The 21,574-nt window shown below is 39.3% G+C and overlaps 1 protein-coding gene across 3 annotated transcripts in view; it reads right to left on the bottom strand.

Moving 5' to 3' along the window:
* The window catches only part of SYT1 (synaptotagmin 1), a 361,382-nt gene that overhangs the window by 48,424 nt on the left and 291,384 nt on the right, over positions 1–21,574 (bottom strand). For all 3 annotated transcript variants that reach the window (XM_063322878.1, XM_063322876.1, XM_063322877.1), the window contains exon 9: positions 7,011–7,128. In XM_063322878.1, coding sequence (XP_063178948.1) covers positions 7,011–7,128 — 118 coding nt within the window. The remainder of the gene's footprint in view (positions 1–7,010; positions 7,129–21,574) is intronic.

Here is a 21,574-nt window from a genome sequence, read left to right on the forward strand (position 1 = left end):
CACAAACTTCATCCAACTTCAACTGTGTAACAGTGCTAATAAAATACTCATTGTTCTGGCTTAAAAAACCTGTATGACTTTACACAGTCCTGAAAAGGAAATGTCCTCGGTTGTACTTGCCTTACTTTCTGTGAACACTTAAGCACTGATCTAAACTGTATTTATAAAGATGAAAAAAGACATTTTCTTGTTGAGTTCATATTTTAATTTTTTTCTTCAAACCCATTAAAAGAAAAGACATAGGCTGCACATTTCAGAGAGTAAAAATAAATTAAAGTTACTCGTAAGAGAACTGACTAATTTCCCGAAGGACTCCAGAATCTATCTACAGTATTTCTACATCCATTTTACAGCCACTCGCATTGCTATGAAATTCTTATAGAGCTTGAAAACCTAAAGTATTAACCATCTCATTTTCATATAAGTAATTAACACACACATCTTCACACTTGCTTTGGGACTGCATAACCAAATAAAAACATACTATAATTTAATCAGGAAGAAGCACGCATAAAATGCAAAATGCATTATTTAGGATGTGGCTATTCAAACACAAGAATGAGAAGTCTTCCTGCTCTCTGTTTTGGGGAAAGGAGAGTGGGAGAAAATCAACAGCAATGCCAGAAAATTATGACTATTGGTTGTCAGACTCCGCACAGCTGGGTGCTGATCTCCTGTACCCTTGGCCAGCGTGTATGATTAAGGAAACGTACATATACAATAAGCTTTCTTTCTTTTCTGAAATCAAGAAGCTGTTCAAACACCTCCTGAGCCCGGGCGCTTTCTCAGCACAGTGTTTGTCCTAAGGTTTCTCAGAGCCATGCCTACAGGTTTTGTCCAACTTCACTGGCAATCAGCAGGCACAATCTCTTTTCCCTCATTTTAAGCACAGGAGGGAAAAAAGGGCAGAACAATTTGACTCTGCTTCTTTGTAGGAATTGCCACATTTGATGGTTCATCTAATACAATATTTTATTGTGTGCAATAGCCTGTAGCCTATGATTCAGTGGAAATTGTGTACTCACTCCAAAATGGACAATTACCTGACAGGTTCCTCATAAGACTCTCCAAAATGCCCTGGAATATCAGTTTATGTACCCTTTAACGTGGCTTCTGTGGTGAATACATTATAATTTGGAATACACTCTGATTTTGGAATTGACTTCTTCAGGTTTGATGTCAAAGGCTTGAGTTGGGATTAGAAGAAACAACTCCCTAAAACCTTATTTACCCATTGAAAGAGGACCATTTCAGACAAGTCCATCCCTCGTCCCCCCCGCGCAGTCTTAGGGAAGGTGTCACCAACAGGAAAGTTCTTCTGGGCAGGAGAGAAAGAATTTAACATGACGGAGATTTGGTGACCGATCCCATCACCACTGTGGGAGCCCACAGTGAGTTTTCTGTGATGCTGTGAGAGTGCTCTGCAAGCCATAGAGAGGTGTATTGCTGCAGCCATCTACTGTTGGAAGTTCTGCCAGCGTATTGCAGTAGAGATACTGAGATAGTAGATGCTGTAGAAATCCTCACAGTAAGTAGAGACCTGAAAATATTTGTTGGTACTGATCCCTGTTGGATTCTTTAGGATTAGGCTAGTTGCAAATGCAGCCATTGTGGTGGTGGCGTTTGTTGTTTATTTTACTTTTCTCTTTTAATAAGGCTGTTTTCTTTTCCCTTAATATTCACTGAGTTATGCTTACAATATGGCTTATAGCAAGGCCACGGCACTAATGGCGTATTTCTCTTGCCATAATATTGCAATTTTGTTTGCCAGCTTTTAAGGTTTCTTATGTTTTAATGAAGTTATTAAAGTGAATGCTCTGACTGCATAATTCATGAGCATTCACTCTGTCTTCAAAGAGCTGGTCTCTAAACAACTTTTAATTTTTCAATTCTTTTCTAAGACATCGAACCAGCCTTTTGAATTTGAATGCAATATTTAAAATAAATGTCTAATTGTAGAAAACTAGCTTTATTTCTCCTATAATACCATTTGGTCCCCAGAGATGGTTCTGATTCATAGTATTTGCTTGGCAGATACAAAGAGGTGCTGTGTATTTTCTATTTATAACTCATAAATATTGAGATTAGCTTTTACCCATAATGGACTGGATTATGAGCCGCTTTCTTTTCACGGCTGTATCTGCAGGTTTCTGCAGAAGGAAGAGCACACGGAGCCAATGACAATCTTCTCTTTGCAGTTCTTCCTAAGCATTAATTTGGCACACATAGGTACAGTTTAGGGTCTGCTATAATATTTGCTACTTGGCAACAGTTCCTAAGGCAATACCTGAGCCCATGCCAGCTAGGGCATCTCCTCCCCATTGAAATTCTGTGTCTGACTGGGGGGAGTGGTGAGAGGCAGCAATGCTGAGGAGATAAGGGAGCATTGCTTGCTACTAGGATACATTCCTGGTAATTAGATTCACTAAAAGCTAAGCATACTAAAACAGCACACAGAGAATGAAAGCACATTAGCTTTCAAAGATTTTTAGAAGGAACAAACCATACTGAAATTAATCCTGAAACGATGTTAAGGCTTACACTTATCATCTACTAAGAGATGACTTTTTGATACAAAACAGTATTTCGCCAGTAATACATACAGCTGCTGAAGTTCTTAAAAATAAAACAAAAGGCATTTAAGCCGAAAGGCTTGGGTAGCTAAACACCTATAACAACAGGCTGTCTAGGTGCCAGCCCCAGCCTCTTCTGAAGGTTCAGAGGCAAAATGCTTTTTAATGTATTCAGGTAATTTATTTCAACGATTGGCTTGGTCAAAGCAGGGAAAGCTGCTGCAAGTTGAAATGGAAGATTTTATTTCATGTTAGGAACAAAAATGAATACAAATGGAGGGTATGACTAAATACATGGAAATCTATAGAACTGCCTGCATAAAAATGTATCAGTATTGGGAATCTTCCTATGTAGAAAAAGCAGCACCGTATTTATTGCACAGACCATATTTATCTGCTAGTCAGACATGCTCAGGGTTAAACAACCATTTTTTTTCTTTAGAAACTAAGTAAAAACTACAAATACAAAACAAGATAAAAATGAATTTAGATAGAAGTTTTATACTCATTTAAAACTGCATGTGAAATCACTACCCCTTTGATTTAAATGACTATCTCTCAGGGAAACTGCAGAGTTTCCTGGGCAGGTCCTGCCCTCTTTCTGGAGCAGCAGGGATTGTAAACCTGAATAAAGTATCATAATCCACAGACAACCCTTGTGAATTGAACGGCACTGCTGAGCTGCATTGTGCCCTTAGTGAGGAATTAGTCAGACTATGTCTCCATGGCCTGTTTGGAGAGATTAAACTGCAAACTGGTTTTGAAATCTTCCAATTTTGCAAATAATCTAAATGAAATTAAAAAAACCCAACACCACAGTGACTTGGGAGTCTAAGTTCATAGAATCATAGTTCCCTTGATTTGCTGTAAGACCAAAGCTTCTAAGTCTCATAGACATTTTGGGTGAAGGATACCTATAAAGCCATGTAACCCGAGTTTACCAAATTCAGACAAATAAAAATAATCTCTTCATAGCTTACATTCCTACATATCACCTGCCAGATGTCAGCCTCATTAAAAATGCATTTGAATATAATTTAAATAATTAAAATGCCATTTTAAAACATGCATAATTGTTTGCCAGAGGCCCTTGCTCACCAGAAGTAATAGTTTCCACTTGTTGTGGTGACTTGATGAGCTCGGGATGAACAGTTCCAGTGTTTGAGCCAAGGTTTGCCTTAGTCACAGCCTGATGTTGCAATTAAGTTTAAGACCTGGGAGTTTATTGCTCAGATGGGTGATCTGGTTTTGTTACAAGGAGTCTAATGAATTTGATGATTAGTCTGTTTTCTTTTATTGTCTGTTTCTGAAGTAATTTGTGCTTGGCTTTTGACTGCTAATAAAATTTATGGGAAAGTTCAAAACGCTGGAGATAAAGGCTTTTTTTTTTTTCCCTTTTTTTTTTTGCAACTGTAGTAACCATTAAATGGGAAATATTATGCCGATTAGCAGGATTAAAGTTTTCGCCAGTAGAATTTCACCCTGCTAGGAAAGGTAGTACTTTCAATCTACTTTGATTGGTCTTTTGCTTTTGATAGGTATGTTCTTAACTGGGCTCTATATTTGCAAAACGTAAAATATACTTGTTGAAAATCAAGCATGTTTTTAAGTCCAATTGACCACAATTATGGATGCATTCCAGTTTTCAGTACATTACTAAATAGAAGGGCAGAAGACTACTGAACCACAGTGGCTGGTTCTGTATATTGTGACTAAAGATAACATAAATGCTAAAGCTCTCCACATCGTTGAGGTACAAAGGCATAGCAGATATTTACTAGCAGCAGTAATACTCAAGATGTGGAGAGAAGCAGCCAGAGGGAAACTTCAAGGTGGCCTGCCGCTGTGCTGCAAATGCTTGGCGGGGCTATGTCAGACCTCCTGCAGGAGCAGGGTCTTGCTCCTCCTTTCCGCAAAGCAGATAAACTCCACGGAGAGGCATAAAGGCTGGATGCAAGAGACAGCAGAACCCTTTCCAAATGTCTGTCTGCTGCTCTTCCAGCACCTTCTCCAAAATAGGAGAGAATAACAAAGACACATTCTAAACTCAAAACCCTGATACTTTTTGCCTGTTTTCGAAAAATTTCTAAGATTCTTTTTTCCCCCCCATCTGTGTCAACCGCATAATTTTCACCTCTTGCTAATGGCTTTCCCTTGGTGACAGTAAGTGCTGTTGAGTACATAGGTAACATTCGGTTTGAGATCACATTTGATTGTTAACGTTTTCCCACCTCCACTGCAATGCAAAACTTTCAGTTTTGCAAAACGAAAAGCCATTTTATTATCTAGAGAAAATAACAAAACTAGTGGGGAAAGCACTCTCTAATTGAGATAAAATCCTGCCACCTTCGTTACCACTTAGCAGTACTACAGTACTTTGAGAGTAGGTATTATTTAGTGTGAATAATGACAACAGAATCTCAGCTTGATTTCAAAAGTTATTTCTGCATAATTTATTCAAAAGATAAATTCCCTAATGAAAGATACTGGATCCACTTTAAACCAACATTATTTCATCTATAATTACTGCCTCAGGAACACCGTACTAACTGCCATTTATCACTGTCAGTGACTTTTGAATTCCTGCTACAACCATGGTATCCCATTGGGTTTGTTTGTCTCCAAGAGAACATGATGTTTCTGGTTTGGCATGGCCCTAAAAAAGGAGAACAAAACCTGTCATCCCCTAGAAATACATTTAAATGTCCTCTATGTGCTTCAGCATGAAGAGGAAAGTAAGCCCATTCATCTCTCCTTGTTGTTATTTCCAACACAATGCATTATATTTTCCATCTGAAGTTTGTAGAAGGTCTTCAGTTCATTAGTGCTTTCCCTGCCCCTTTCTTTCTTTTCTTATGAGCTGAGTACCCACTATCCGTCACATTTCTTGCAAAGCTTGGAAAAGAATACAGATGCTCTGGCTCTTAGAGCTAAACTTCAGTCAAAAACCCCCATACTTCCTCCTGATGACAATCTAATCTTTCCTTAGGAAACAATTAGGAAGTAAATGTGCTTAAGAACATTAATTTGCAATTGGTTTAGCATGAGCATTAGAGAAACTATTAGTCATGTGTCCTGATCCAGTGTCCATTTTAGACAAGAAAAAGTTAGACTTCATTCAGGTAATGACTACAGCAATATTTTGATGTCTTTTACTTTAGTATGGTTGTTGCTGTGCAGTGGAAGACCTTAGAAGCAAATAAAATAAAAAAAAGGTAACTGGTTACTGATAAGAGACTCTGTTTCCCATCAGTTTGTGAAGGTCCTCCTCTTATTGTTCATCAAAAGTGGTAAATAAAACCTTCAGGTTTGCTTTAGGCAGGTCCCCATTTCCCTGTGTATCTTGGATATGAATCTTACCTTGTGCTAAGTTTATACAAAAATAAAGCAAAATACTTTTTTCTTGTCATTTGCTAATTCAAAATCAGCAATTACATCATCTGTGTGTTAGTGACAGCTATAAAAGTTTTCCGTTCTAGAGCTGCATATCCTCATTCTCAATGGTTGGTAGAAACTGTCTCTTACAGAGAAGGTATATAAAATAAAATTCTCCTGGGAAGACCTCTCCTTATAAAGCATCTTGTTATTTAATTTGGTCTCAGCTAATTGGCAATTTAGACAGTAATTTGTGTCCAAGAATTCCAGACACAGAAGAGAACAGAAGCCTACACGGAGCTCCACCAGGTCGCTGGGACAGAGCCGTACCACAGAGACACAGCCCTGATGCCATGTGTGCCCACCGCACCCTCCCTTAGCCATGGCATACATCATCTCACTCGCGGCGTGTACAGCTTTACGACGAGGAAAGACTACGAGGACTGTTTATGGGTATTGAGCATGTTGGAGAGATCAACCTCCCTGACCGCCACAAGCACAAGACTGTCATTTCGACTGCCGGTGTACACGCAAACGCAGGGCACTCCCAACCCCGCGCGTGGGAGCAATAACACCTGAGCCCTTCAAATGCGGAAACAATTATCCCAGCACCCCAACCAGCCGTCAGCACGGTGACCTGCGGTGAGTTCCCCTATTATGTATTATCAGTAACATTGCAGGGAAATGCTCACGTTTTGTGAGATTAAACGGACAATAGGGATTGTAGTCAGATTTTTTTTTCCTCTTGCCTGAATAGTCTTTATTTATCTCCAGGCAACAGGAGAAGCAAAGTACAGAGAGCTTGCACTGTCATCTGACTGTTTAACTCTTCAGACCTTGTCTTGAAGTGGAACGCAATGTATAATGAAATTCCTTTTTTTAAGCTAGAATGAGTTCTGATATACTCAGACATGCCCTAACTTTCAGAAAACACAAACTGCATTTTTCAGACAGTGAACAAGAGCCCTTACCTTCTCAACCAAGAGACCTCCAACAGAAAATGAGTTGTTTTTCTGCCTTTACAAGCCTGCAAAATCTACAAGCAGATTTTCATGCACCTACCTGATAGTCCACCGACATCCATCTTCTTCAGGTTCTTTGCCTCCAGAATGACGACAGTCAGTTTGCCAGCAGTAGGCACATAACGGAGGGAGAAGCAGATATCACCCAGTTTTTCTTGCTGTGAAAGCAAACAAGGCGTGGTGTTATATTTCAATCATTTTTTGTACCTTTTAAAAAAGTAATTTTGAAAGCCCCATGGAAAATTAATAGGATTACATCTCAAATTCCTCCTGTTAAACAAAACATTCAAATGAACAACATGAGACATCTGCCACGAGTTGCTTAAACCCTTGATAACCTCAGGTCTGGTGCAGCAACTGGAGTCCACTCCACAGCAACTATCTTGTATGGAGCCAAATGACAAGATATGTGCGGGCTGCAAAGGAAGTTTCAGCTTCTGCAAAGGAAGTTCAGCATTTCACCTGACAGCCACGGTCCCACCAATACTGTTTGCCCTTTAAACCAAGTCATGACTGGGCTTTATGTCCAGGTCGTGTTTCAGTGGAAATCAATTAACGCAACTACCAGACTGTTTTCCGTGAAACACTAACATGGGCGTTTCTCACCACAGTTTGTCGCAAAACCAGAAAGTATAAAAAACACAATGCACAAAACATTCAGCATAAAGAAAGACTTGTCTCCTATCTGACGGGGGGGAAGAAAAAAAAGAAAAAAAGGAAGATACAGGCTGGGAAAGCTCACTGTGTTTCCCTCCTCACATCAAGAACGATTGGAAGAATATTTGGTTTTGCCTTCAGCCTTGCAGCCTGCCATCTGGGATCCTGCCAAATGCAACCTTTTGCAATTCATTGCTTAATAACCTTCCTAACCATCCTGGCAAAGAAGGAAAGGCTGAATTATGTTCAGAATTACAAGAAATTTGTTTTAAAAGAAGCAGTAATAGATTTGAACTTGCAGATACGAGAGAGAGAGAGAGAAAAGAGCGGGGTGCCGCTCGGAAATGATCACTAGGATGATTTGAGTTGCTTTCCTCCTTCCTTTCAGGCACAATGGTGTCTCTCGGGGGGTAACAAAGTCGCTTTAGAGACAAAAAGAATCAGGTTACACTGCACAGTCCAATAAAGCATTTCAGGTAGCAGTGTTTCTCTTTCAGAGACAGTAGTACTTAGGGCACATGTCTGTTTCCACAATTTATTCTGGCAGTAGAGTATAAAGCACATTTCTATCAAGATATGCCTCTTTGGTTCCAGTGTTTTGTTCAAATAAATTGTAAGGTTGGTTGTTTAAAAGTTTTGAAGGTGTATCCAAGCTTTTTGTTAAGAGACTAGGTAATTTTTGCAGGAATTGTGCACCATACTGCAAATACTAAAAGAACACGGCAATTTACCAGGTTCCAAGAGCCAAGGGGGAAGAGACAAAGTCAGAACCTGGGGGAACTCTACTGAGAGCAAGTGCTCACATATTCATGGATGTAGTGGGTATTTCCTAGAGAAAAGACAGCCCGCGTTCTAAGGACTTTACCATGTGAAAGGAATCAAAACGTTCCTTTCCAACTGGGAGCTCAAGCTTCCAGGCCATTTAAAAGAAACTGAACTTAATTTGTTAAGCCAAGTTTTCAGCATGAGTGGCAGCTCTTGTCTCAATAGCTCTTACACACTATTACTTTTTATCCAGGCTTGGATAAGCGTCTGCAGTATATCCATCTCAAGGAGGCATGCCAGATACTCCGCTATACTTCAGAGTTTGCATCTTCCTCCCTTACCAAAAGGTGCGTGGGCTTGTCTCAGAAGACTTCCTTGGGAATGCGGGATTCAGCTTATGTTGGTCCCAACAAAGGACTGGATCAGTATATTATTAAGAATGGCATCATACAGTTATTGTTCCTTTTAATTTTCAAAAACTTGGAGACTGCAATAATAATGCAATACCTATAAAGGGACAGACTCCGAGTTGATTATTACAAGTTGGGAACAAGACTCAGGGTTTGTAATAGATAGCTCCCCACAAAACATCAGCTCAGTGATCACCAGTGGTCAGAAAGCACACACAACAAACACAAAGTTATGTGTAATTAGGAAATACTCACAGAGAACACAACAAAATAGCACATGATGTTAAATGTACACATCACACACAAAAATGCCATTAGAGTGCACACGTGCCAGTAGCTTGAAAATTTAGGCTGTCCTCCCCAGCTCAAAAAGGATATGGTACAACTGGGAAAGATTCCGAGAAAAGCAGCAGGAATGATCAAAGGTATGACACGGTCTCTACAGAAGGAACAGCTAAGTCGATTAGGACTCTTCAGGCTGGAAAGAGGTATCTTAGAGACCTTGACGTGACCCAGGAGGGCTATAATCATGTTATAATCTTGCTCAAAAGAAGAGATCCTAATATCAGAAAATTTACATTTTTAACTCGTATCGAGAATAACCACGGACTGCGCTGCTGTGGAAGGACTTACTGTTCCTCCCTGTCTGCATATACTGTTAATAAATCCCAGCATAGATTCTGATCATGGCAATACGGATTTCAGCCATGCAACCTACATAGCTCATTCTCAGCTCTACCTGAGCCTGCAACGGCACAGTGACAGCAAAACATGCTCCTGTTCCCCTGACATTTGGTTTTAGAAGTCCATATGGGCTAGGCTAACAGTGAAGTTGACCTAACACTTGCAGCTTGTTCAGAATGGAAGAAATCAATTGCTTATTGATTTGTGTTATCATGATCACAGCTCACCCAGCCACCCAGTCTTCTCTGTGGTCGCTGTTCTATCATATGGTAGACTTGGTTTACATTAGCCTGGTTACACGGGGCTCTGAATAAGACTGAAACAGGGTATATTTGAAAGCTCATTTTAGTTCCCCATCTTAGAGACCTTTGTACTCATGTTATCACCCAACATTCAACCCCCAGATTCACTAGGCAGAGCTTTGCTTGTAGCAACACGGTAACTTGTATTCCCTTGTATTGCTCAGAAATGAACCTCATTGACAGACTGTCTAAACACCTATTTCTGGAAGGTACTTTTAAATCAATACCATGCTTCTCATTGTTCTTTTGATTGGCTTTAAACTGAAAGAGGGGATATTTAGATAAGATATTAAGAAGAAATTCTTTACTGTGAGGGTGGTGAGACACTGGAACAGGTTGCTCAGAGAGGTGGTGGATGCCCCATCCCTGGAAGTGTTCAAGGCCAGGCTGGATGGGGCTTTGAGCAGCTTGGTCTAGTGGGAGGTGTCCCGGCCCATGGCAGGGGGGTTGGAACTAGATGATCTTTAAGGTCCCTTCCAACCTGAACCATTCTATGATTTTTTTTTTGTTTTGTTTTTGTTTATTTTTTTGTACTTGCATTGAGACTAGAGTGTGCTTAGTAAGTATAAAACTGTGTTAGGATTGCTGTTTCTAATCTGAGTACTTCAGCAGAGGTTGGAGGAGGTACTTTACAAATATAATTATTGCCACGGAGACCATCACCTCTCACCAGCCTTTCTCCATCTGTAATCATGTTATACTTCTGTGCAAATATCACAATTGTCTACACAGAAGAGTAATTTTATGAGAGCGTTTAATGCATTTTTAGCCTCTTTTAATGTGATATTAGCTGCAGGAAGCACAGAGAAGCAGCCAGCACCATGTAAACAGCCAGTTTTCCATAGATCACCAGCAAGCCACAGGAAATGGCAGCAGATAATGGGCTCATTCCAGGGAATAACATGAAGAAAAAGCATAGGTACCTTTTTAAATGCTTACAGAATCATGTTTAATAATGTTTTGTTGTTATTAAATCTTTTATTAAATTCTTCAATATTTCTTGTACTTTTAACATTGTCTCTTTGCATGATTGACACGAGTTTTCTATTCCTAAACTGGTTTTTTTTTTTTGTAATTTTAGAAATATTTGTCAGGCAAAATACTGCAAGTGGCAGCACTGCAATGAAGTAACAAAAAGTAATCACTAGAGGTGTGGTTTGCAGGAGATAATTATAAACCCCTGCAGGGCTATGAGGTACAGATGAGTGCTTCTGGTATGGTGATTATCTCATGGAGGTGCCTTATTGTTATTATGAATTTCTTTCAGCCCTATGTATAAATAATTTATGTTAGTGAATTACTTTGATCTCTGATGGAAACTCTAAGTTAGTGTTAGAAACTTCCAACTGTTCATAGACATTAACCTATTCATGTATAATGCCTGAACACCAATCAAAAGACTCTCTCCATCTAAGCAACTTCATAACTTCATTACATTTAAAGAGGATGCAATGGAGCAGAACATAAATGACACAGACAGCGCTGGTAACACTTCTTCAGCTTAGAAAAGGCTATTTGATGTCCTGTTAAGAACCTGGACTTTTTAGAGACAACTCTAAGTGGCTGCTGCATGTCTCATGTTTCTTCTTGTATTTGTCAGTAGTCATTTTTGCCTTGACAGTACACTCTCCTAATGAGCTACAGAGAAAAATGCTATTTATGCAGATTACTCTCATTTGCACTGCAGACTCTCTAACAGCGATATCTATCTTCTTAATATAAACATCCTCCACGTTTTTGTAGAAGATATTACGAGAAAGTTGATGCTTGCAGCTCTCTTGGTAAAACAATACCAAAATAATGAGCCACAGCACCATATGCTTTTTCCTAATTGGATCTAAGACTCAAAAATAGTCAGTAGAGGAAGGATACAAGCACAGTGAGGTGGGTTTCCAACTTCAATACCTGGGTTTGATTGTGGATATTTGCATAAGCCAGACAGAAACACAATAGGATATGGTTTGTGCGTGAAGACCCAAAATACAATCTTCCACAAATCACATTTTCAATAGAAGCTCATAGTGTTCACTGTACAGTTTTTGCACCAATCCAAGTCTTTTAAAACTCCGTGGAGAAAACAGGAACAGCATAAAGGTGGGACATAAGCTAAATTAGACTTTCAAATTCAGGAAGCCTGGGTAAACTGAAATGACAGAATCTCTAATCCTAATTCCCACATCCACGGGTTTCAGACAGTTTTGAGGCCATCGTATTCTGCCTGCACATGGAGATCTCAAATCCAACAAAATCCTTTTCTTGTCATGTAAACCATGAATACACTAAGCCGCTAAGGTGTCACAATAATACCAGTAACAGAATCACATGGATGCAGAAATGGATGATGTGGATTGGCCACAACTTCAGTTAAGCCACCATAGCAAGTGGGCAGAATTTGCAACTCGTACACATATCCGGGATCTACAACTGGGAAAATACTGCTCCTCCACACCCCCAGTACAAATTTGGATCATACTGGGAAAAGGAAATAGTGGTTTGTTGAGCTCTCCCTTTTTCTTTAAACCTTAAATTGTATTGCCGCAGCAGCTGTCCTTAACTTTACCAGTTTCAAAGGCACTGAATTTTTTATAAATACAACGCTGAAGAACAAAGCGGAAAATTTCAAACCAGCAATAGGTACAATCAGGAAAGAAAGACAATCTTTTTCTCTTATGCTTGCAAATCAGGGACCAGATGACCCCGCAATATGCAGACGATTCTGTCACAATTAGGCAAAGGAGTGGGAAGTGAGCAAGAAGCTCTTAAAACTCGGTTTGCATAGATAGGCTAGAAATAACTGGTGCAGCAGCGAAAGATAAAGGAGAACCAGAAAGAGAATGAAAAGCTGAAGCTAACGCGTCAGCCCATTATGATAACACTTTTGGAGCCAATCACATGAATACGGATGCACACCAAGTACCACTGTACCCCAAAGCCTATGAACTACTTTTGGGATAAAGTACTGAGAGCAAATAGGAGAGGCAGAGTTCTCCCTTGCCTTTTCAGCCACAAGGCTGATTACAGAAGTAGCTATTTGAGACTTGCAAAATGTTAACTATAAACCCAGTCAATATAAACTTAAGGACTTTAACAACTAAACCATTAATCTGACAAGTAGAGTAATTCCTTTGCTGTCTAAAAGAATTTCATGCCCATGAGCGGAGCAGCCACGCTGTTATACAGCCAGCAGTAAATAGGTGCTAAATGCCTCTGGAGGGAAGGAAGAACCTTCTTCATGACCATACCCACTGCACTTCTGAAGAAAATATTTTAAAACAATAAAATATGAACAGACAATGCCCTGCAGCATGTTTCCTTATTCAGGGATCAGTCTATATTTGCAGGAATAACCCACTTGTCTTAGAAACTGGAAGTACACAGTGTCACTGATCAAAAGCCTCTCCTGTTTGCTTTTACTAACATTATTTCAGAAGTGTCTTCATAGGTCATACCCTCTTCAAACGTGCAAACTTGGCCATAAAAGGAAGCTCCTGTTAATGTAGTGTCCAGTTACAAGCCACATAACAAGTAAATTAAGCAGCAAGGCAAAGTGAAATAGGTTACAGCAGGAGATCTCTGATGAAACAGAGGGTTCTCGAGGCAAAGATCCAGAGGGCTCCTTTTGGATGCTGTAAAAAAGGGATTAGCAGTGACAACAGGCTAAAGAAGAGACGGAAAGGAGACTGATGCTAGGTGAACAGAGAACAGAAATAGAAGCAAAGGTTCATGAGGTAAGTTTTAAAAGGGAGAAGTTTTAGGGCAGACAGGGAACAATCTTTCAAATGAAGTGAATTTATTAAAGGCATCAGGAGGTGGTATCTGTAGGGATACAGTCGTGGTATAAAGTAGGGGTGAGGAAGAGCCAAAGGAAATGGTTTAATTGCATGTTCCTTTTGACTGATTTTCCTACTACAGTCCTACTCTGACTCCTTTGTGATCCAACTTCTATATGCCAGCACTACTTTTTAACTTTGCTTAAAGTGAACAGACCTGGCAGGATTTTTCTGTGGAAATAAAATCTACTTTTTTTTTTTTTTCTTTCTTCCCACCCCCCCTCAACAGCACTACTCAGCATAGAAATTCTTCACAAATCCCTGTCTTCTTATTGAAATATATACATAGAAAGGTAGTAGATTGCATTTCTTTTAACTGCCCTAATTATGTAATATTCTCCAACATAATGGTGAATTGGACTTAAAAGCAAGTTGGGCAATAATTTGAACCAGCCAATGTTATTAAAAAATTAACAGTCAGGTTTTGTCAGCTTCCTCCTTTTAGTCCTCTTCATTACATTTTTAACTGTTTAGAGAAAGCACTTCTATTACTGCTTTCTAAAAAGCGGAGGAAATCGACAGAGAAAACACTGTTATTATTAGTAGAAAATGACACTTCATGGTCATCAGTTTAAAAGCATTACAATCAGCTGCCTCCTGCAAAATGAGAAACGCTGTGGCTGAAGGCACTTGACATCAAAGATTAGCAGAAACACTCTCTTTGATTTCCAAACAAGAGACCATCCTACCAAACATACAGAGTTCTTAATTAAACAAGAAGAAACTGATTTTCTTAAGTAAATGAGAAAAGGAGGAATGAATTAAAAGAAACTTATATATGCCCGAACATCATAGCCCAGTTTTCTGTAACTCTTTGCCTATCCACTAATTCTTGCAGCTGGCTGCTCTGCTTTAATGATTGAATCTCGTTCTGTTTTGCCACTTAGCTTCTCCTCAGCTCCTGCCTGATCATATTTCTAAATGTCACTCACGTCTATGCAGGCCAGTGCACAAAACAAAATTAATTTAACTGAATGGCACATTAATATTATTACTTTTGACAGCATGGAAAACTTATTAACTATAGCATGTCACAAGGCTAGTCTTCTAGTGAGTAGTCGAAGTACAACATTGAAAGGAAATGTAATACATTTGAAAGATTTTTTTTTTTGGCTTATCAGACACTGTGAGAAGTCAAATCACAAAGCTTTTCCATAATTATTAGGATATTATATGTGCATTGCAGTCACTTTACATAAAATCCTTGTCCTCCTGAGACAGGGTACTGGAAGGCACGGTACAGTACCCTTGCTTGATTTGAAAACATCTCTTGCGGTAAGTATGGACACCTTAATGCTTAGTTAAGGTCGTTTCTACTACGAAGAGCATCTTAGTTTCCAAAAGCAACTGACTCCGAAACTTCAGTTTATGGACTGAAACTACAGCACACATCTGAAAATATACAGGAAATCAGTATACAGCAGAGAACTGTAATTAAGAATCAAATCAATTACTGTTTTCTTACTTGTAAGATGTACCACTGGATGTGGGAGTGTATTAAAAACTTGGCATGAACAGAGCCCTTGAAAAAATGATCATACATTATCGATTAACGAAAGACAACAAACAGATTAAACAAACCAGTAGATGGGAACGAGTGGCATGATGGAATGAGTAATCCTCTATGGCTGCCGGTACATTCTGCTGAAATTCCACAGCCCCAGGGAAAGACTATCAGGTGAATTCAGTGCCTCCATTACTGAAGCTATACAGTATATTTCTATTTGATCTGCAAGAACTACAAAGAGAAATTCAGTAGAAATTGTGAATCGCCTCCATAGCCAGCTATCTTCTTCCCTTTCCTCTGTAACAAACCACCAAGACAAAATGACCTTGCACCTTGTACCAGTCCCAGCTACATTATAAATAAATGGTTCCTTTTGCAATGACACTAACACAGCCTGGTTCACTCAACTCCTGTGGATATATGTCCTCCTTTCTCTCATCTCTTGCTTGCTGTAATACCAGTTCAGCTTTCATGTTCCTCCATAAAATCCCCCAGCACTACCTCCAGCTCCCTTCCATGACCCCAATCACAAACCCCACACGACAGAGCAGCCTCCTCCAAAATCTCCTAAATTGGCAATTAGACAAGAGGCAGTACAGGATGTCATTGTTTTAAAACTAGGGGCTTGCTCATTAGCTAGCAGGAGGCCGAACAGAACATGTGAGGAGCTGGCATAAACTCAAGAGTTTCCCTGAACAGGACAATAATCCAAGTATCTATCCTCTTTAAGGCATTACTTTCCATTGAATTTACAGGAGCCTTCTTACCACGCTCTCCAGCTTCCAGGACAGCATGCAACACAGTTCTGTGCCAAAACAAGCCTGTGCCTTTTTTTTTTTTTTTTTTCCAGAAAAAGAAAACTCAGGTATAGAGACAGAACAGGACCCCCACTGCACTGCAACCACAGTGGTGACCCGGAAAGGGCTACAGACTGCGCAGCAAGCTGAAAAGGAACTAGATTTGCTAATGGGAAAACCACAGGCAGCTGATGTAAGTTAACAGCTGACAGGTGAAGTCTTATCATGAGACAGTTCTCCACCTGTAATTTATCAAGATGAAGAAGACCTTCCTTCAGGTCTTTTCACCCAAGTCAATGTCATCTTTTATTTCCATCCACTGCTTCTGTGCTACAAGCGCAGGCAAGATTTGAAATAACTTTCTATATTGTTGCTCTTTGTTTGCAAAGTTTTCTTCCGTTGTCCTCTTTTACTAAGTTTTTTCCAGAGCATCCAAACTGCCTAAAAATATGAGATGAGGTAAAGGATATGCAGCTGGAAAAGAGGCAAGCTGAAAACCCTCATTAAAGCTCAGAGCCACTCCTGTTCTACTGCTTCTTAGTTTCAGGGAAGCCAGAAATATGTAAAGCACTCTCTCAGATAATGTCATTCTTTTTGTCTTTGGTTCCAGTTGAAATGAAGGGATTAGTATATACTTCCTTCTACAACCCCTTGCGTTATAAATTTTAAGTTCAGCTTGTTAAAAATTTGTGCATGGTTCAAGAATGAGTTCCATCTAACTAGTGCTATGTATTCAAATCTATTGACTTACCCTTACCAGGCTCACATCCACATCTTAAGCTAAGCGTTCAAAAATATGTATTTATGAAACTACTGAAACAGATTCAAGTTTTTTGGATAAATACATACAGGCAAAAACCTTGTTTATTACTCCACTTCCCCTGGCTATTTCACTTTGAAAAACTCTCTTAACACATTCTTTAGGAAGACAAGACAGCTCGTCAAAGGTCATCATAGCAATCAGTACCACACGCTGAATTTCATTAATCTCTTCAGTAAGAAGAAAGAGGTCACTGCAGTCATCTATAAAAATCTAGGAAAGAAGACTGTACTTATCATGAGATCTCTGGCTCAATGATGTTCATTTTTAATAAATCTTAGACCACAAGGGAAATTCCAGAGGACTGGAGCAGTGCTAATGTTATGCCCATCTTACTCAAAAAAGGCCAAATGGGATGAAGGCGGTATCTATCAGCCATTTGCCTTTTATCAAATCCAGATGAAACAAAGGAAGAACTCATAAGAGTTTGCATTAATGATGGTTTAAAGGATATGGAATATAATGAATGTGAAGTCACATGGTTTTATGGAAAATAGGGCCTTTCAACTAAAACTAGATTCATTCTTTGATAAGATTGTAAATTTGTTTGATGAAGGAAACATGCAAAAAAGTTGGTTTTTTTTCTGTTCAAGGTCTACTGACATTTTTACAGATGTGGAAGACATTTCTGCTGATAAAGCAAGCAGGTGATACAATAATTAACATAATGGTAAATAGTAATGCAACAGGTTGGTCACAGAGAAAGTGCTAAATCACGTAGCTGTAACCAGTCACACAGAGTACATTTTCATGCAGCCAAAAGCAAAAATTCTACATCCTAAGACAAAGAACTCAAGATTATTTCTAAGTATCTACTGAATCAAGAAATACATCTTACAAGGCAGTGCCTCCTGCTGAGGACTTACTTAGGGTCATAAGCTACAGACCATGAACTGCTAGTGTAATCCTGGGCAAAACACTCAACAGCAGAAGTGAGCAGAAGCAGCTGGTGACTTTGCCTGTCCAGCAAGGATATCAAGTGTCCTGCACACAGTTCTTGCGTACATATTTTTTTTTAAGATGCTGAAAGCTACAAAAAAAGGTAAAAAGTCACAACTCCTATTGGAAAAATGGAGAAAAAGCCTGATTGTGAGAAACATAAAAGATGAATTTTTGCAGCTTTCTGAGAAGAGGATTGGAAGTGTCTTGATTACAGTGCATAAGTACTGTAGAGAAATGGAAGCATCATGTATTAAATGGCTTGAACCTACTGAAGAAGGGCACAACAACAATCAATGACTTGGAGTAGAATCCAGTAACATCCAAATAACAAATAAAGTACACCTTTTAACAGAGAGAGAGAGAAACTGCTGAAGCTATGAGAGATGTGTTATTTTCTCCATTTACTGATGTCCTAAAATCAGTAACTTGCAAAATCTTTGGGTTTGAAGACCCTTACACGAGTTTTCCAGTAGAGGTGTGAAGCTGCTTATAATGAACGCTGGCCTACTGTCAGCAGCACTCTCTTTGTAACCTTTGTCAGTAAGGTCTCATGCAGAACATTCCAGTAAAATTTGTACAAAATTCTGCTTAGATGATACTAAAATGTGTCATGGGAGACACGGTTTTGGTGAACTTCACTAAAAACGCAATGCTGAAAGTCAGTATGCCATGAGGATATCCGAGCTTTCAAAGTTCGCAGTCTTTAGCCATGCAGCCGGGACAAAATGCCATGGGCTGAGAATCCAAGGGTTTCTAGCTTCTTGCTCCAAAACCAAGCAAGGTCTAACTTTCAAGCTTGCAAGGGGGCTTTCCTGTGCCACCTTCCTCCCAACTTGGCACTGGGGGAGCACCATCTCCTGGATGCTACCTGTTTCCTTGCTTGAATTTGATTATATGAGGTTCTTTTCTTTAAAATGTTCCTTGAAGATCTAGGAGTCCTCCAGATTTAGGGCAGACAACCTCACCTCGTTTAGAAGGAATTAGTAGTATTTCTAAACAAAACAAAGGTTTTTGAAATGGGAGCTTTTTCTGTAGGAAGAAAATTTTCATGTCGGCTAGTCTAGGCTCAATGCAAATAAACCAGACCAGATCTAAAGACTTGTCATCCTCAGTGAGTTGTAAGAGCCCATATTGTAGTGCCTTCTGGCAATAAACCCAAGGACTCCATGAACAGGTGGGCTAAAAAGTTTAAGGAGCATATCCCAGTTTTAAACACAAGATATTCACAGCTTTGTATGTAGTGATTGTGCTTGAGGCTGATTAACAGCTAGTTTTCATGACAGGGAGCATATAAAAAGGGAAGTTTCAGAGCCTTAAATTCTTACATAATGTGACCGGTGTTTGTGCTTGGAGGAACTTATGCCAACTGTAGAACTCTACAGCTGAAATCCAAGCAGGAAGCCAATATTCTCAAGTCATTCTGGAACATAGGATTGCTGCGGTAAATGCAGTAGAGCTTAGTTAAAATCTGTTCTCATTTACAATTATCATATATCAGAAAATATTACTTTTTGGACGTTATGTTTTTAATAATAAAAGCCGCAACTTTCAATACAGTAAATGTGCATAGATTTTCCTTTAGGCTGATGGATAAAACTAAAAGCATACAGTTCTCCATTAAGAAATCAACTAATAGTTTAGTATCAGAGACAGATATCCTGAAGAAATAATCATGTTTTTAAGAGATTTTAAATGATTTAGTATTTTAAAGAGTATGTAGAAAAGTATGATTCTATATCTAGAGAAACATCACCATTTGCTGTATCAAATTGCAATGAGGCAAATTGGTCCTCCTTGTAAAAAAAATGAGGATGGGGAAGCATGCGCATATTTGGATGGCACATGAAGTTACAGGTGGGGTTTTTTGGAGGGCTTTGATGTATATTTAAGAGTGACAGGGATGAAAATCTACTATGACAAGAAAGAAATCATGGGTTATGGTGATGTGCTGTGGAAGAACTGCAGCTCTAACGCTGTGTCACAGAATTGTAATAGTTGTACCTATTTTCTGTGCAATAAGTACAAGCAAAAAAATTAATTCAAATGACCCACATCTCCTGGAAAACTTGCCTGCTCTAAAACATCACAGAAAACTAATGTTCGGCCTGACTGATTAATGTGAAAGTCTGACTGAATAAAAACACTTTCAGCATAATCCGCTGCTATCTAATTCTGTGCTGGGCATCAACAGACAGGGGATGTCAGCTGCAGACCTCAGGGCACTCACATGAAAATAAGCTGCTGCCTGTTTTGAAGCCTGAGCTCCACTCATCGACAGAGATCCTCCTGTTAATTTTCACAGTTACTGAAGAAGATACAGAAAAACAAAGGTAAAATAACTAGATTCTGAAGATTACCAGAAGCAATTTAAGTAGCATCTAAAATTGGTTAAGGATCTAATGGGAAGCTCAGGCGCTGTCTGCCCACTGCCATCCATACCGCTGAGAAGCTGCAGTGCCATGTTCTATGCCGGTGGCATCAAAAGCAAGTTATAAACCCCACACAATGGTAATCATCTAGGGAATGACTTAGGTTAGAATTTTATGGCAAGGCCCCTATCTAAGAAGAAGAGATTTGAACTCAAGGTCAGCCACAAGTGGCAAAAGGCATTAGAAAAGGGTTCCCAAATTTAGTTGCCATTATCAGTGACAGTGGAAGCAGCAATAACTTCTAATTCTGTTCTCTTGTAGGTGAATGCATCCAGCCGATCAAGCAGCAATAACATACCACTTTGAACTTTTTCTCACTGCTAGTTTGGAAATTCCTGCCTTTGGCACTATAATTGTAATTGCAGACATGATGCTCAAGGAAAATGTCTTGGCCTCTGGATTCTGTTTCAATTATTTCTTGTTATGTAGTGCTTGGCCAGCAAGAGGCACATACAGACAATATCTGGGTTCAAATAGGAGATCAGAAATGAATTTCACCTGCGCACTGACGATTGTAGCGCCAAGTGAGTTGTGTTCTGCTCAAAGAAGGCAGCAGGAGTAGTAATTCTGTGGCAGTGACCATACTCAAGCCCTCCACAGAAACAAATCCTACTGTGGAAACTCTGCCAGTGGAAAGGACAGAACAACTAGAGTACCACTCCATCCATCTAGCGAGTGAGCCAGCCAGGCAGCCATCTGAAACAAAAACTCCCGGTTAATGCAACTAAAGGCCGCTCACAAAACTACTAAAGTCTGCGCAAAAGCTTTCATCACAGAAGATGCATCATAAAAGAAAGATGTACTTCTGCTCCTTACGCAGGTCTACATGTTATATGCGCGCACATACACGCAGAGCAACAATATGCTGAGAAGTGAGGAAGTGGAGCGATTCACAGAAGTTTGGTCTCTGGTCAACACAGGTACTGAAAAGCAACAGCAACTTTACATTGTGGAGGCTAAAAAGTGCAGCTTAATTATTTACTGACTCACCCAGGTGTATAGAGTGCCGTCAGAAGTTAAAAAAAAACAAACCAAAACCTAAATGAATAAGAAATTGAGTGATCATGCAGCATTTTATTATTTTCTCCATTCATGTGGTCAGTGTTATGAAAGTCTGGAGAGACACAGAGAGAGAGAGAGAGAGGAGAAATGGCTTGATCTTTAGATAGTGGCGTCATTCTTTGAGTATAATTCTTCACTATTAGAATTCTAGATGACAGAGATGTTAAAAAAAATTGAATTGTATAGCACCAACACTATAAATGTTTATAATCAGATAAGGTACCAAAAAGCATTTACATCTATCTTGTTAAATTCTTTAAATCTTATGTATGATGTAGAGTTACCTATGAACATGCAAGAATAACATTATTTGCTTTGATATTTGTGATTGAAAGTGAAAGACTAGCCATAATCAGTCCTTCAAAAAGAACTGTGTGTATGTCATAGAGTGAAAGATCT

This window comes from Chroicocephalus ridibundus, chromosome 1 (genome assembly GCF_963924245.1).
Source record: "Chroicocephalus ridibundus chromosome 1, bChrRid1.1, whole genome shotgun sequence".
In the NCBI taxonomy this organism is placed as follows: domain Eukaryota; kingdom Metazoa; phylum Chordata; class Aves; order Charadriiformes; family Laridae; genus Chroicocephalus; species Chroicocephalus ridibundus.